The sequence below is a fragment of the Aquarana catesbeiana genome, linkage group LG02 (assembly GCF_042186555.1).
Source record: "Aquarana catesbeiana isolate 2022-GZ linkage group LG02, ASM4218655v1, whole genome shotgun sequence".
Classification (NCBI taxonomy): domain Eukaryota; kingdom Metazoa; phylum Chordata; class Amphibia; order Anura; family Ranidae; genus Aquarana; species Aquarana catesbeiana.
The window spans coordinates 357,132,741-357,149,475 of NC_133325.1; the positions used below are offsets into that span (position 1 = coordinate 357,132,741).

Here is a 16,735-nt window from a genome sequence, read left to right on the forward strand (position 1 = left end):
AGATGGCCATCCACACTGGACCATCAGGTATGCCCCTAAACCCACAGGGAAATACTAATCTGTGCCCAGGCAGCTGCCAATCAGTGCCCACTCCAGTGCCTACCACTGCCACCAGGGATGCCTATCAGTGCCGCCTATCAGTGCCCAGCAGTGCTGCCTATCAGTGCCACCCATAAAAACCATCTTTGCAGCCTATCAGTGCCGCCTATCAGTGCCCACCAGTGCCACCCATGAGTGCCCATCGTCAGTGCCCGCTCATTGGTGCCACCTCATCAGTGCCGCCTTATCAGTGCCTGTCAGTGCCGCCTTATCAGTGCCCATCAGTGAAAGAGAAAACTTAACTATTTACAAATTTTTTAACAGAAATCAAAGCAAAACTTTTATTTTTTTTCAAAATTTTCGGTCTTTTTTTATTTGTTTAGCAAAAAATAAAAACCGATCAAATACCATCAAAAGAAAGCTCTATTTGTGGGAACAAAATGATACAAATTTGGTTTGGGTACAGTGTAGCATGATGTTGTCATTCAAACTGCGACAGCGCTGAAAGCTGAAAATTGGTCTGGGCAGGAAGGTGTATAAGTGCCCTGTATTGAAGTGGTTAAAAATCTTAAATTCTGTGACTGTTGGGTGCTTTGCCTCCAGCAACCCTAGCTTTAGGGAATCCTGTCACAAGAGAAACACAGAAGCTGCCAATTCTGCCTGAGTCACTGACTTGCAACAGGCGTGCAGTTTGGGAGTGCTGATTTTTTTATTTTCCCGATCTGCATACTTGTTCCAGGTCAGAAATTAAGGAAGCTATTGGGTTGGCAAAGCAACCAGGCAACTTGCATTTTCAAAAAAATCTGCACAATGGAAGCCTCTTTTTTTCTATAATGGCAGGTCTGCTTTAAACATTAGGGTTGTTTTTTTTTCCCCCACTTTTCTGCTTGGCACTAGGTATGCCTCCAAAGCTGATCTGTCCACTTCGGGTGAAGGCCTTAGTACTGAAATTACTGCTCTAGGGTGTAAAATAATTTGGTAAACTGATGACCTGTCCAGGAAAGTAGTTGTGAAAAGGTCAGAAATCCTTTGTTTTCTTGAGAATTCATATACTTTATATGAGAATTCTGAGAGAATTCTTTTGATTGAGAAACTGTGTCAGAAGTACTGCAGCCTGAAATTACATTCTGAGCAAGCTCTCTCTGACCGTTTTTTCTGTTATTATTGTCTTAGGCTGACCATACGCTATACAATTTTTGTGCAAACACTTTCAATTTGTATGCAATCATGCAGGCCCTTGCACTACAGCCAAAAGTTTTGCGAATGACACAAATATTAATTTTCACAAAGTCTGGTGCTTCAGTGTTTTTAGATTTTTTTTTTTGTCAGATGTCACTATGGTATACTGAAATATAATTACAAGCATTTCATAAGTGTTAAAAGTTTTTATTGATAATTACATTAAGTTTATGCAAAGAGTCAATATTTGCCGTGTTGACCCTTCTGTTTCAGACCTCTGCAATTCGCCCTGGTATGCTGTCAATCAACTTCTGGGCCACATCCTGACTGATGGCAGCCCATTCTTGCATAATCCATGCTTGGAGTTTGTCAGAATTTGTGGGCCTCTTAAGGATTGACTACAAGTTCTCAATGGGTTTAAGGTCTGGGGAGTTTCCTGGACATGGACCCAAAATTTTGATGTTCTGTTCCCCAAGCCAGTTAGTTATCACTTTTGCCTTATGGCAAGGTACTCCATCATGCTGGAAAAGACATTGTTCATCACCAAACTGTTCTTGGATGGTTGGGAGAGGATGTTTTTGAGCCATTCTTTATTCGTGGCTGTGTTCTTAGGCAAAATTGTGAGTGAGCCCACTCCCTTGGCTGAGAAGCAACCCCACACATGAATGGTCTCAGAATGCTTTAATGTTGGCATGACACAGGACTGATGGTAGAGCTCACTTTCTTCTCCGGACAAGGTTTTTTCCGGATGCACCAAACAATGTGAAAGGGGATCTATCAGAGAAAATAACTTTACCCAGTCCTCAGCAGTCCGATCCCTGTACCTTTTGCAGAATATCAGTCTGTCCCTCATGTTTTTCTTGGAGAGAAGTGGCTTCTTTGCTGCCATTCATAAACCAGGCCATCCTCCAAAAGTCTTCGCCTCACTGTGTGTGCAGATGCACTCACATCTGTCTGCTGCCATTCCTGAGCAAGCTCTGCACTGGTGGTGCCCGATCCTGCAGCAGAATCAACTGTAGGAGACGGTCCTGGCGTTTGCTGGACTTTCTTGGGAACCCTGAAGCCTTCTTCACAAATGCAGTGGAAATGTTTTTTTTATGGGATTAAGTTAATTTTCATGGCAAAGAGGGACTCATTGCAAATAATTCCAATTCATCTGATCACTCTTCATAATATTCTGGAGTCACATAAAAACTGAGGCAGCGGACTTTGTGAAAATGTTATATTTGTGTCATTCTCAAAACTTTTGGCCACAGCTGTACATGCCCATGTAGACTGAAAAATTAGGAATACCATTGAATGTTTTAATAATGGAAGTGAAAAAACATAGTATTGCAAGTAAACTAAATCCACTTAACAGAAGTGTAAGAAGGCCTCATGCAAACTCTCCTCAAAGCCTTTCCTCCTGGCAGCAGCATTTTGGCAGAAAAAACTTGATACTGTATAGTGTATAACATGTTTAGGTGCGTTCTGTTATTTACTCTGGCCATTATAGTTTGTTAATGCTCAAGCACTAGCGTTGACACGCATTTAGATGCATTCACATGGAATGGAATGAAATGAGAAATTGGGCCAAAGCTTTTTTGCCCATACTTCCCCCTATAGATCACAGGGGATCTGCACTCCTGTGACCCTTTTTCAGCCAATAGCAGGCTAAAGTTGGCTGACGTCACTCAGCCGGTCCAACCTAGGGAAAGATCTCGACAGTTGGGATCCACCCAGTTTCCTGGGCTGGCAGCTGGCTCAGCCTCTCTGCTGCGCCACTGGGAGCCTGAGCCAGCTGCTCCCTCCTCGTTCCCTCCCCAGCCCAACACTCCAGTGAGTGCTGGATGGGCAGAACAGAAAGACAGTGACAGTCATCAGATCAATGCTGCATCATCTAGGTGAGCATAAGGTTTGTTAGTTTTTTTTATCAACCCCATGCTTCTATTTTAAATTAAGTCTAATATGAATTAGCAGTTGATTTAGATGTTCTTTCTCTCTTGTTACTTTTATGTTTAAACCTAATACTGTATGATTCTGTGTTTTCAGGGCATGGGCTACCTGCATGCCAAAGGCATCGTTCACAAAGATTTGAAATCCAAGAATGTTTTCTATGAAAATGGAAAAGTAATAATCACAGACTTTGGCCTGTTTGGCATTTCAGGAGTAGTGCAAGAAGGAAGGTGAGAACTTGTCAACTGGAACATTTTCAGTGAAGGATCTAAAAGCATTTTCATGCCCAAGAGTGGCCTTATATTATTAATATAGAGCAATGGTTGGTGCGACTTACAATTTTATATATATATATATATATATATATATATATATATATATATATATATATACATATACATTTTTTTTTCCTCTTTCTTTATTTTTTCACAATGCTTTCTCTTTTTTGAGGGGGGGGGGGGGGGTGGGGAGTGGATGGTGTCAGTGTTTTTTGTTTTTGTTTTTTCACAATTTTACCTTTTTAAATATTTATTACAATTTTTTTTCTTTATCACAAGGGGGGGTGCTTTGGTGAGATATCAGGGTTCTAAACAGACCACTGACATCTCCCCTTTGAGACAGAGAAAGGCACTAAGGACATAGATTCCCCAGAGCCCTTGCTCAGAAGCAGGGGTGTTGCTAGGTCTGCAAAAGATCTGGGGCTAGAACCCATAACAGCGGTCACCAACCTTTTCACTTGCCCGCAGGGGGGAGGGGAAGACCGGTGGTAAGCAATTTTTCACGGGAGATGGCTGGTGTTGGCGCTTTAATCATCATGGCACCATGGTTGATATGGTGTCAGGGTGATTGAAGTGCATTATTTCTATTATTACATTCTAATATATAAGGAAGTGGTTCAGCTCACCATACTGCAGAATCAGTTGGAGCCCTGGGCGTGTCACTTGCCACAAGATGCAGTGTGTCACTTGCCACCGTCACTTGCCACTAGATGTGAATTATCACTTGCCATGTCGCCTGCCACCAGATGTAGATTGTCACTTGCCACTTTCACCTGGCAGCAGATGTGGATTGTCACTTGCCACGTCACCTGCCACCATTTGCAGATTGCCACGACTCCTGCCACCATTTGCAGATTGTCACTTGCCACATCTCTTTCCACCATTTGCAGATTGTCACTTGCCATATCTCTTGCCACCATTTGAAGATTGTCACTTGCCACGTCACCTGCCACCATTTGCAGATTGTCACTTGCCACGTCACCTGCCACCATATGCAGATTGTCACTTGCCATGTCTCCTCACACCATTTGCAGATTGCCACATCTCCTGCCACCATTTGCAGATTGTCATTTGCCACGTCACCGGCCACCAGATGTGGGTTTTCACTTGCCATGCCAGCCAGTGCCACCAAATGTGCATTGATGGCAGGCTGACAGCACTGGTCCATTTAGTGAGAGCAGGAGAGTGGTGATGCAGATGCGGGCAGTGAGAGATATCATCTCGCTGCTCCCCGCCGCACCTCCGACATTGAAGCAAGTGGGTCTGGCTGCAAAGTGGAGCTCCACGATGACAGTAAGCACGTGACCTCCAATCCACGGTTCTGTTAGGGCGGAAGAGCCCTGATGTGTGGCGGGCAGTGAGAGATGATGTAATCTCTCTGCTGCTCACTGCACCTTGCTCCCAAATTGAGGAGGCCCGGCTGTGAAGAGCGCTGATGTGGAGCGAGCAGAGAGAGATGTAATCTCTGCTCGTCCGCCCGCTCGCTTCTCTACTGTCCTCCACCTCTCTCATGCAGCCAGCCCGCCCGCCGCAGCAGCCACAACCCGCTGGTTAGGCAGGGACCTTGCGACAAGAGACTCGGGGCTATGGGCCTCAAATTCGGGGCTATAGCCACCCCCTAGCAATGCCCCTGCTCAGCAGCCTCAGCTGCAATGAAAATGAAGGGACAGGAGACAGCGGCTCCTCTCCATTCATAAACTGAAGCAGAGTAAACACAGTTGATGCTCGGTTATGAATGGACAAAGTCAGTGATCACTGACTCTGTGCATTCAGAAAAGAAAGGAGCCAGTAAATGACAGATTTGCCAGCATCCTCCCCCGCTCTCCATCCTGACAGATCGGGGGACCGGAGCACGGAGGGGGACCGGAGGAGCAGGGGGGGGGGCTGGAGGAGGACACAGGGGACATTCAGGGATGATTGGTGTGGCGATGGGTGGAGTTACAAGCACCGATCCCCTTGTATAGATTTCAATAAAGCAGCTGAAAGCCGAGGGAGGGAGGAGAAGTGTCTGTCAGCTGCTTTATTGAAATCTATACTGTAAGATCGGTGCTTGTAACTCCCCCTACCACCGTTCATCCCCGACTGTCCAGGTATCAGGTCAAGAATCGGAACATTTGCACGAGTACAAGTACTTGTGCAAATGCTTGATATTGATACCGATACTAGTATCGGTGCAACCCTAGTTATAGGAAAGTGAGCAATAACAATTTCTTATAGCACGATTTTTGTGTTTTGCCCTTACAGAGCCTGATTATCATTGACAGGGTTTGCTTACCTTAGGCTAGTATGAAGCAACTCTTGGCTATGTTAGGCTCGATTCACATCTCTGCATGTTGCTTTTAAACGCTTCTGCAGTGCTTGTCATGTTTTTTTACGGCAATTTTGACGCAATTTGCAGGTTTTATGTTTTTTGTTTTTGTTTTTTTTATATATATGTTGTTGGGTAGATTTAAAAATGCAAATTGTGGCAAAAACGCACCACATGCTTTATTGCAGCTTCTCAATTGAAGTCTGATGAAACAAAAAAAGCAAAAAACGCTCCATTTTGCATTTAAAAAAGTCCCTGACCCTTTCCAAAAATGCAGAGGCACAAAAATGCATTGATGTGAATGTGTTTCAGAGGAAGCCATGTTAAAAAAAAGTCCTGCGTTTCTGCAAAAAGCATGAAAAAACGCATTGGTGTGAATGGAACCTAATGCCTGATTTCAAAGCAGTTCTGCATATGTTTGAAGTAGAGCACCACACACAGGACTGGTGCAAGGATTTTTGACACCCCAGGCGAAACCTCATTTTGCCGCCCCCCCTGGCTCCGCCCCTGAATCCACCCCCTTTGCCCAAGCATCAGTGTGACAGGAGCCGGCGCTAGAGGAAGCATGTGGCTCCAGTAAAGAGCACTGATCATAGAGGCGCGCAGGGGATGTTTGCTTCCATTCCATCAGGACGTCCTCCAATGCTGCGCCTCTATAGTGACACTACAGAGAGGCATCCCCTGCACCCCCCTAGATGTGCACGCTTTGTCCCAGCAGCGCCCACTAGAGGTTATAACATTTATTACAGGTATTTATAATACAGCGCCGAAAACTTACACAGCGCGGAGATGGAGAGTAGGAAAACCAGCAGCTGGCTGCCCTAGGCAGCAGTGCACCCTAGGCGGCTGCCTAGTTTGCCTAGTGGTAGCACCGGCCCTGACCACACAACATGTTTGTGTTGAAGGTAGTGCAATGCAAATGTGATATAATGTCACTCGTCTCTGTAGCCACTTTCCTGAAGCTGCTGTCTGTTTCCAGTCGTATCGGTAGTAAGGGCTAAACACATAAAAGTATATAGGAAATCCAGCTTACTGGGAGACCGCAAGTTGGTGGATGATGGCAAACTGAATTTGACAGTGCACAATGGGGGACTTTGTTTCCAATATATGCTGAAAGTACTCTTGACCAAAGAAACCAGACTTCATCATGAATGGCTAGTTCATTAAAAGGTTATGCATACTATGTGTGTGTGTGTGTGTGTGTGTATATATATATATATATATATATATATATAATTTTTTTTTTTTTTTTTTTTATGTAATTGCAGCTTATCGCCCCTTTTTAATGTGGTAGCTGCATTGTTTGTTTAACCCCTTCATGCCTAAGGGTAAAACAAATCTTAATGGCGAAGTACAAGTTTGAAACTTTGACATGTGTTTGTAAAACCGTACATATCATCACAACTGCTTTGTGCATCCAGGTGGATTATACCGTGGTTTTTTTTTAAACGATGATAAATATCTCCTGATATTTTTTTTTTTTTTTTTTTTTTTATTATCAAAGGAAAACTGTCCCAAAATAGTAAAAAAAAAAAATCATATTTTTAAAATTTAGCTGTATGCTTCTTGCTACTACCATAGCCTTCCACCAGAGAACAACCCAAACTAAATGTTCCTGCTCCTGACGATCGCAGCGATACCACATATGTCTGTTATTGTTTGTACCCGTAGTACAGGCCAGGAACAACCATGCACATTTTTCTTTTTTTTTTGCTTTTTTTTGCTTTACCCATAAGCAAAACACATTAACTGATACAAATAAAAAAAAAAAAATCCTGTCCAAATAAATACTGACCCAAACACTAATGCCTCGTACAGACGATCGGACATTCCGACAACAGAACCGTGGATTTTTTTCCTTCGGATGTTGGCTCAAACTTGTCTTGCATACACACGGTCACACAAATGTTGTCGGAAATTCCAAACGTCAAGAATGCGGTGACATACAACACATACGACGGGACTAGAAAAAGGAAGTTCAATAGGCAGTGCGGCTCTTCTGCTTGATTCCGAGCATGCGTGGAATTTTGTGCGTCGGAATTGTGTACACACGATCGGAATTTCCGACAACGGATTTTGTTGTCGGAAAATTTGAGATCCAGCTCTCAAATTTTTGTTAAAGTATCTGATGGAGCCTACACACGGTCAGAATTTCCGACAACAAGCTCACATCGAACATTTGTTGTTGGAAATTCCGATCGTCTGTATGGGGCATTACCCTGGCACTGACCTAAATCCAACCTTGATCTACGTATTTTTTTGTGTTTTTTATTTATTTATTTATTTTTTCTCTCTCTGCAAGGAAAGAGAGATACAATGTATATTTCTCCTACATTCACAGAGAGAGGATATACAGGCACTGGCTTCACAGTGATTGATCACTGTGGTAGCAGAACAGAGGCTATCGGCGATCAGGTGACCCTGCTCTGTAGTTCAGTGGTAGCACTGTTGAGATTTGAGAGCCACCATTCTGAGCTCATTACAGGAAGTGAGAAGCTCCCTGGACTTCTGCCAGAAGCAACCGGTATTTTTCTGTACTTGCAGTATTTGTAAAGTGACAAAAATGGGGAAGTGTTTTTATTAGAGAGCTGTCTTGTTTTTCGCCCATACATACACTTTCAATATTTTTTTGTATTTGAAGAGTGCCACAAACTGAAGTTGTAATCACAAACTGTTCACCTTGTTGTCTCTTACATCTAGCTGAATATCTTTGTGATAAATGTATCAATGTTGTGACACACACTACTAAATTGCATCACATCCTGTTTTCTCTCTGTTAGACGTGAGAATGAGTTGAAGTTGAGCCATGATTGGCTGTGCTTTCTGGCCCCAGAAATAGTACGTGAGATGGCTCCTGGGAAGGACGAAGATAAATTTCCATTTTCCAAAGCTGCTGACGTTTATGCTTTTGGGTAAGGTCAAATGTTATTTGTGAGTCGTACGAAGCCTGACTTATTGTAGAATGTCACATGATTTGACATGACTTGTCACATGGCAATGATCTGTTGAAGTGTATCTAAGGCCTTAGAATGATATAGTGACTGCAATAGTTCTTTTTCAAGTTTCTTTTTTCCTTTTTATATTTTTTTTTTTCCTGGTGATCCTGCTAGTAACACACTTCCTGTCCTAGGGTAACAATGCTCACCATCTCAGATCTGTGTAGAAGCGGTGTTTTTGCCTTGGGACTGGTCCATAACATGGATAAGAGGTGCACTAAAGTTCACAAAAATAGCTGGGAGCAATGCTAACTGATAAGAATTCAGCACAGTCAGAGACCACACTAAATTATCAACCTAAAAAAGATTCAGAATCTGATTTTTTTTTTTTTTTTTTTTTTACCAATCGAGCCATTGTAATAAAACATTTTCAGTGCTATATTTCACAGACAAAAAAAAAAAATAGCAAATAAGTTATATGTTTCCATACTTTCTAAGCACAGTTTTTGCTGTTTAATATATCATTCTGTAGAACGTAAAAAGCAACTTCACACTTTAAAAAAAAAAAATTAAAAGTCAGCAGCTACAAATACGGTAGCACTTTTGTGCATCCAGCAGCAATCAACACAGATAATCGCTGGCTGTGCAGACACCCGCTATTATTTGTGGCCACCAGCAACCTGTCATTATAGTGTATCGGGTCTAGTTGCTCAGATTAAGAAGATTCCTGCCGCTACAATTCGCACTGATCTAAATAATGGATGTGAATGTAGCCTAATTCTCACTTCAAAGATTCTCCAAGCACTGTGCTTCAGCATCTTCTTGCATGTCTTGGAGTACTCAAGGTCCCTATGATTTCAATCGGCAAGATAACACTACACCGCAGGAGCTGGAGGAATGGTAAGTATAATATTTTTTTTTTCTACTTGACTGTCAGTCACGGCTTTCTGCTCACTGCCCCTCCAGGGCTCACTTCTGCAGAGGTGGCTGGCTTAGGCTGTCAGCAGTATGCTGAGAGGCTGAGTCAGCTGCTGGTCCAGGCATCTGGGTGCATCCCGACAAAGTCAGGATCTCTCCAGAACCTGGACCTGCTGAGTAACGTCAGCGATGTGACAGGAGTGCAGAACTAAGTGTACTGCTGTGACCCACAGCAGAAGTAGGGAAAAAAGAGCTTTGGTTTGAAACCATTTAGACCCCTTTCACACTGGGGCCCGGGCCGCGTTAGCGGTAAAGTGCCGATAGTTTTAGCAGCGCTTTACTGGAGCTATGCGGGCAGGAGCGGGGCGCTTTTAACCGCAAAGAAGGGGCTAACAAGGGGTTAAAAGCACAGCTGCCGAAGAGCTTTGCAGGCGCTTCGGCAGCACTGCCCATTGATTTCAATGGCAGGGTTGGTTTAGGAGCGGTGTATACACCGTTCCTGCACTGCCCCAAAGATGCTGTTTGCAGGACTTTTTTTTCCCATCCTGCAAGCTCACCGCCCCAGTGTGAAAGCCCAGCTTTCACGCTGGGGAGGCTTGAGAGGTGCTTTTCAGGCGCTATTTTTAGCTCTAAAACACCTGAAAAGCGCCTTCAGTGTGAAAGGGGTCTAAAAATAGGATTTTTTAAAACAGCTTACCTGTAAAATCCTTTTCTTTCGAAGGACATCACGGGACACAGAGCCACAGTAATTACTGATGGGTTATATAGGTATCACTGGTGATTGGACACTGGCACACCCTATCAGGAAGTTCAACCCCCTATATAATCCCTCCCCCTTGCAGGGATACCTCAGTTTTGTAGCCAAGCAATATAGTGTATTAGAAGAGGGGCGGGACCTCTGTGTCCCGTGATGTCCTTCGAAAGAAAAGGATTTTACAGGTAAGCTGTTTTAAAAAATCCTATTTTCTTTCTCGAACATCACGGGACACAGAGCCACAGTAATTACTGATGGGATGTCCCAGAACAATGCTACCTGAGGGGGGGGGAACCACGACCAAGTAGGGTGCAATCAGACCTGAGGACCCTGTACCGCTGCCTGCAGCACTGCCCAAAGGCGATATCCTCATGCCTTCTCACATCCACCTGATAGAATCTGGTGAATGTATGAACTGAAGACCAGGTTGCGGCCTTGCAGATTGGAGGCCTGGTGATGCACTGCCCAAGAAGCACCAATAGCCCTTGTGGAATGTGCCCTGATCTGAGACGAAGGAATCTTCTGTTTCAAACCGTAAGCTTGAATGATCAACTGTCGAATCCATTTAGAAATGGTAGCTTTTGACGCTGCCTGTCCTCTATTGGGACCCTCTGGCAGCACAAACAAAACATCTGTCTTGCGGATCTGAGCAGTTGCCCCTAGATAGGCCTTAACTGCTCTTACTACATCCAACCAATGTAGAGATCTCTCTTCCGGAGAACAGGGATCTGGAAAAAAGGAAGGTAGAACAATGTCTTGGTTTAAATGAAAATCAGAAACCACCTTCGGTAAAAAACTAGGATGAGGGCGTAGTACTACTCTATCCTTGTGTATAATCAAATAAGGCTCCTTACAGGAAAGAGCTGCTAATTCTGATACTCTTCTAGCAGAAGAGATGGCCACCAGAAAAATTAATTTCCTTGTCAACAAGACCAAAGGAATCTGACTTATTGGTTCAAAAGGCTGTTTCTTTAACACAGCCAGGACCAAATTCAAGTCCCAGGGGTTTAGGGGCGCTTTAACCGGAGGATTAAGACGCATCACCCCTTGCATAAAGTTTCGGACCAAAGAATGCAAAGCAAATGGCCGCTGAAATAATACTGATAAAGCAGAGACCTGGCCCTTGATGGTACTCAAGGCCAGCTTAATCTCTAATCCTAATTGTAGAAAATCAAGAATTCTACCTATGACATATTTCCTGGGATGCCAACCTCTGGATTCACACCAGGTTATATAAGCTTTCCAGACTCTATGAAAAATCATCCTGGAAGCTGGCTTCCTTGCATTAATCAAGGTAGATATGACAGGACCTGAGAGTCCATGACTCTTCAGAACGTGGGTCTCAATAGCCAAACCGTCAAATTTAGCGTTTGTAAGGCAGGATGGTACACTGGACCTTGAGATAACAGGTCTGGGCGTTCCGGTAGTGTCCACGGGGAACCTACTGTCATCCTTACTATTTCTGCATACCAAGTCCTTCTGGGCCAAGCGGGGGCCACCAGAAGTACCGACTTCCTTTCCTGCCTGATCCTGCGAAGGAGTCGTGGTAATAGCAGAATAGGCAGGAATGCGTAAATCAGTGAGAACCGATGCCACGGAATCACCAACGCATCCGTCCCGCATGCAAGAGGATCTTTTGTCCTTGCCACAAATCTGTCTATCTTTTTGTTGAATCGGGATGCAAAGAGATCTACATCTGGAACCCCCCATCTTTGGCATATGGCCCAAAAGACGTCGAGATGCAGAGACCAGAGACCATTTCCCTGGAAGTAACTGCTGGCGACTTAGATAGTCCAGCTGCCAATTCTCTATTCCCGGGATGAAAACTGTCGATATGCATGGCACATGCATCTCTGCCCAGACTAAGATCTGGTTCACCTCTTTTTGAGCAGCTCGGCTCCGGGTGCCTCCCTGATGATTGACATAAGCCACTGCTGTGGCATTGTCGGACTGGATCCTGACCGGACAACCCTGTAGCCTGATAGTCCAGGCCTTTAGAGCTAGATGTATCGCCCGGATCTCCAGAATGTTGATGGGTAAGGTCCTCTCTGTCTTGGACCATACCCCTTGGACCGCAGCCTGTTCCAGAACTGCTCCCCAACCTGACAGACTGGCATCTGTTGTTACCACCGTCCAGGTAACCGGTAGAAAGGATTTCCCCTTCTGCAGGTTTTCGGGTATGAGCCACCAATTGAGGCTCTGACGCACCGCATGCGACAGGTGCATCGGAAAGTCTAATGCCTGAACCTTCTTGTTCCAGGTCGACAGAATACTGTGTTGCAGCATTCTTGCGTGAAACTGAGCAAAGGGAACTGCTTCGAATGAAGACACCATCTTCCCTAGTAGCCTCATACAAAGGCGGACTGAGGGACCCTTCTTGGTCCTTACTGTCAGAATCAGCTCTCTCAAAGCAGTGATCTTTGCCTGGGGTAGAAATATTTTCTCCTGGCTTGTATCTATAATCAGACCTAAATACTCCAGTCTTCTTACTGGTTTTAGGAAAGACTTTTCTAAGTTGAGGATCCAACCCAGGTGTTCTAGATACCTGACCGTGGTCCTCAAGTTTCCATTCAAAGAGGCTACTGACCGGTCTATCAAGAGCAGGTCGTCTAGGTATGCTATGACAGCTATACCCTGAGCCCTTAATTTGGCCAGAGGAGGAGCCAAGATCTTTGTGAACACTCGAGGTGCAGTGGCTATTCCGAAAGGCAGAGCCACAAACTGGAAATGGCGCCCTCCTACCTCGAAGCGCAGAAACTTCTGATGAGCAGGAAAAATGGGCACATGCAGATATGCATCTCTGATGTCTATTGATGCCAGAAATTCTCCTCCCTGAAGGGTGGGAACTACTGTTCGAATTGATTCCATGCGGAAGGATTGAATCCTTAGGAATCGGTTCAGATCCCTTAAGTCCAGAATGGGCCTGACATCCCCATTTGGCTTTTGGACCGTAAAAAGGTTGGAATAGAAGCCCAATCCCTGGTCCTTTGCGGGAACTATCATAATGACCTCCTGCGACAAAAGTCGCTCTAACGCTAGAAGGAGCGACTGCTTCTTCTCTGGGTCTCTGGGAACATTTGATCTGAGGAACCGAGGAGAGGGGAATTCCTGAAACTCCAGCTTGTACCCTAAGGTTACCGTGGAGATTACCCATCTGTCCTGGAAGTCCTCCTGCCAGAGCTCTGAGAACTGTCGCAGTCTTCCCCCCACTCGAGTGAGCGGGGGCGCCCCCTCATGCAGAGGTCTTAGTGTTTTGCCTAGTAGGCTTCTTTCCCCAGGACTTCTTTTGTCCCTGGGGTTGACTCTTGTCTCTGGACCCCGATGGAGGCTGAAGCCCCCGGCGCTGGGGAAAGAGTCCGTTTGAAAAGGGACGCTTACTCTTCTTCTTGACAGGTAAGAGAGTGCTTTTCCCACAAGAGATTCTCTTGATATAGTTATCCAAGTCCTCTCCAAACAACCTTGCACCACAAAATGGAAACCCAGCCAGTAGCTTCTTACATGGTGCTTCGGCTGACCAATTTTTCAACCATAGGATTCTACGTATATGCACCAACCCCAGTGAAAGACGGGAGGTTTGCACAATAGAATCTCTAATGGCGTCAACCACAAAGCATAAGGCCGCTGGAAGGTTAGCAAACCCCTGGGCCTGCTGTTCAGGTAATACTTTGATGACCTGCTTAACATGGTCTCTTAAGTATTGACAGACTCCAATCGCTGCTAAGGAGAAAACATCCTTCAATAGGGATTCCATCCTTTTATCTACAGGATCCCTGAGCATCTGAGCATTGTCTACAGGACAAGTCAGGCTATTATTTACGGAGGAAATGGCGGCATCAATAGCCGGTATTCCCCACATTTTAATAAACTTTTCTTCCATCGGATAAAGTGTTGAAAACTTTCTCGGCGGAAAAAAACGTTTGTCTGGGTGATCCCACTCAGAATAAATGAGCTTTTCAAGTAAAGTATGAACAGGAAAAGCATGTGCTGCTTGGAAAGGTTTCAGTGACCCCAAAGCAGAAGAGGATTCTTTAGCAGTTTCAGGTATGGGCAACTTAAATGTGGAGCGGACCAATCCAGTGAGGATCTGCACTAAGACTTTCTCCTCTTGGGAAGTCGCAGAGGGTCCCTCTCCACCTGATTCCTCCGAAGAGGAATCATCCGTCCCATCCTGAACCTCTGAAAGGGATTCATCTCCTTTATCCCAGAGCTCCTCTGTCTGAGGGTCTTGGGGAACAGAGGAAAGCCAAGTGCGTTTTCTTCCACTGAGTGAAGACGTAATCACGGCCATTAATCTTTCCTCTAGACCATTAATGGTTGAGGAAAAAACCTCTTGTGTAATATATACAGGGGCTGAAGTCCAGAAGCAGGTGTAACCCCTGATCCCGATGGCTCTTCCTGGCTAGCCGTCCCTGGCCCATCTTTAGGGGGGAGGATTCTGCCGACAGGGGGCCCTCAGAACCTGAACGAGATCCCCTAGTGTCTCTGGTTCCTGGGGTGCTTGAACCTCTTCTACCCATAGTGCAAAGCAACAAGGTGTGAGGTATACAAATGAACACTGCCCGCTGCGCGATGTAGTCTGGCTAAAAGCCTTGCTACCCAATGCTCAGTCTGGTGTTACTTCAGTAAATGCTGCCTAGGAGAATGCCTGTGTCCCACCTTACATGCGACCGTCAGCTCTGTGTCTCTCAGAAGGCTGTGTGCACCTGTACAGAGTGCCTTTAATAGCCTGCAGCTGGCCTGAGTGGGAGTCTAAGCACCTGTGCTGACGTCCCGCCCCCTCCTCTACCGCCCCCCCCCCTCGAGTTTTGAAAAAAACGAGCGCTTCCCGCGCAGGCCGACTCTCCTGTCATGCTTCTGGAGAAAAGGCTGGGGATGGGGGGGGGGGGGGGAGGCTGGTAACAAGATCTGCCTGAGCGGCTATCTTCAGAGATGGTGGCCATTAGGCCGCAGAGCCCGGGTGGTATAACCACTTTCTAGACCCCTGTGGCCCCTCTCTAGCCTGGGGGGGAACATTCAAACATGAGAAATCCCCCTTTCCATCTTACCTGTTGCAGCCTGCTTGAGACGCTGGGACATAATCAGCGATGAAAACACCTGAGACAGACAGTCAGCATGTGCAGGTTTGTGCTCTTGGCAGCCCCCGGTGCTCACAATAGGCATAGCATGCATTTACCTTAAAGGAGAAAAGCCACTAGAACTCAAAAATTCTGTGGAATCTCCTCTTACCTTATCCAGCCGCAGGGTGCTGTTTACACAGACCCAATCTTCCCCTCTCACGGTGGGCTCCGTTTGAAAAAACCGTCAGAGACTGGGGCCCCCTACGAATAGGGGGATCCAACAGTTCTGGGACCGTAAAGCACCTCGCCAGAAATTAGGAAGTTTAAAGCCATTTTCTGATCTGCGGGGTCCAGCTCTCTAAAAAGAGAAGCATTACGGGTAAAACCTCGTTTCTTCGGACACGAGGCCCGGGTACCATTCAATTCGGCCATGAAAAGACACTTTGAATGGATCCGGTTCGCCTGGCTTGCCCCAGTGTAGGATCTTAGGATATTCCCTTTGGAGCTCAGCACAGGACATCTTTACACGTCCATCACCTAAGACACTGGCGTAAAAACTGAGGTATCCCTGCAAGGGGGAGGGATTATATAGGGGGTTGAACTTCCTGATAGGGTGTGCCAGTGTCCAATCACCAGTGATACCTATATAACCCATCAGTAATTACTGTGGCTCTGTGTCCCGCGATGTTCGAGAAAGAAAGTAGTATAATTCTGTTTAGTCAGATTAATATGAAATATTGCATTGCTTCTTCTTTACCATGTTCATTCAACAGTTATCTAGTCTACTTATTGCCATTTTTCCTCAGTTGCTTACTTTTCTGATGTATAAAAAGAAAGAAAAAATATTTTGATCCCCTGCTATTTAGCTTTCTTCAGAATTCACACACAGCTAAATGATTAAAGCCGGGTACACACTATAAGAAAATCAGGCAAATGATTGTCCGGTTTTCCACGATGTTTCACAGCAAGTCGAAATCAAAGATTAAACTAATGTACAAAAATTCTCGTACTACAAAGGCTTTTTTTTTCATTTATTGTTTCTGATCATGTGCAGTCTTTCGTATCCAATTCTTCTCGTATGAAAACCATATGAAAACAGTACACATTAAACGAAAATCGTTCGTTCTGTTCATGCACGAGAAAAATGTTGGAGTTTGTCCCTTCAGAAATTTTAGTTTGGCAAGTCTGAATCGGATGTCGAAAGTTGCGTACTCACTATACGAAAATCGAACGATTGGGCCTCGTACGGAATTTTTCTTCTAATTTTCTTATAGTGTACCCTACTTTTAGAGGAGGGACCCAAGCCCTTTTTTGTCTGTAGTTCATCTGAC

The 16,735-nt window shown here is 45.1% G+C and overlaps 1 protein-coding gene across 4 annotated transcripts in view; it reads left to right on the top strand.

Annotated features, from left to right (window-relative positions):
- KSR1 (kinase suppressor of ras 1) overlaps positions 1-16,735 on the top strand; it is a 248,440-nt gene that overhangs the window by 221,650 nt on the left and 10,055 nt on the right. For all 4 annotated transcript variants that reach the window (XM_073615008.1, XM_073615005.1, XM_073615007.1 and 1 more), the window contains 2 exons: positions 3,250-3,383; positions 8,520-8,651. In XM_073615008.1, the coding sequence (XP_073471109.1) occupies positions 3,250-3,383; positions 8,520-8,651 (266 nt within the window). The remainder of the gene's footprint in view (positions 1-3,249; positions 3,384-8,519; positions 8,652-16,735) is intronic.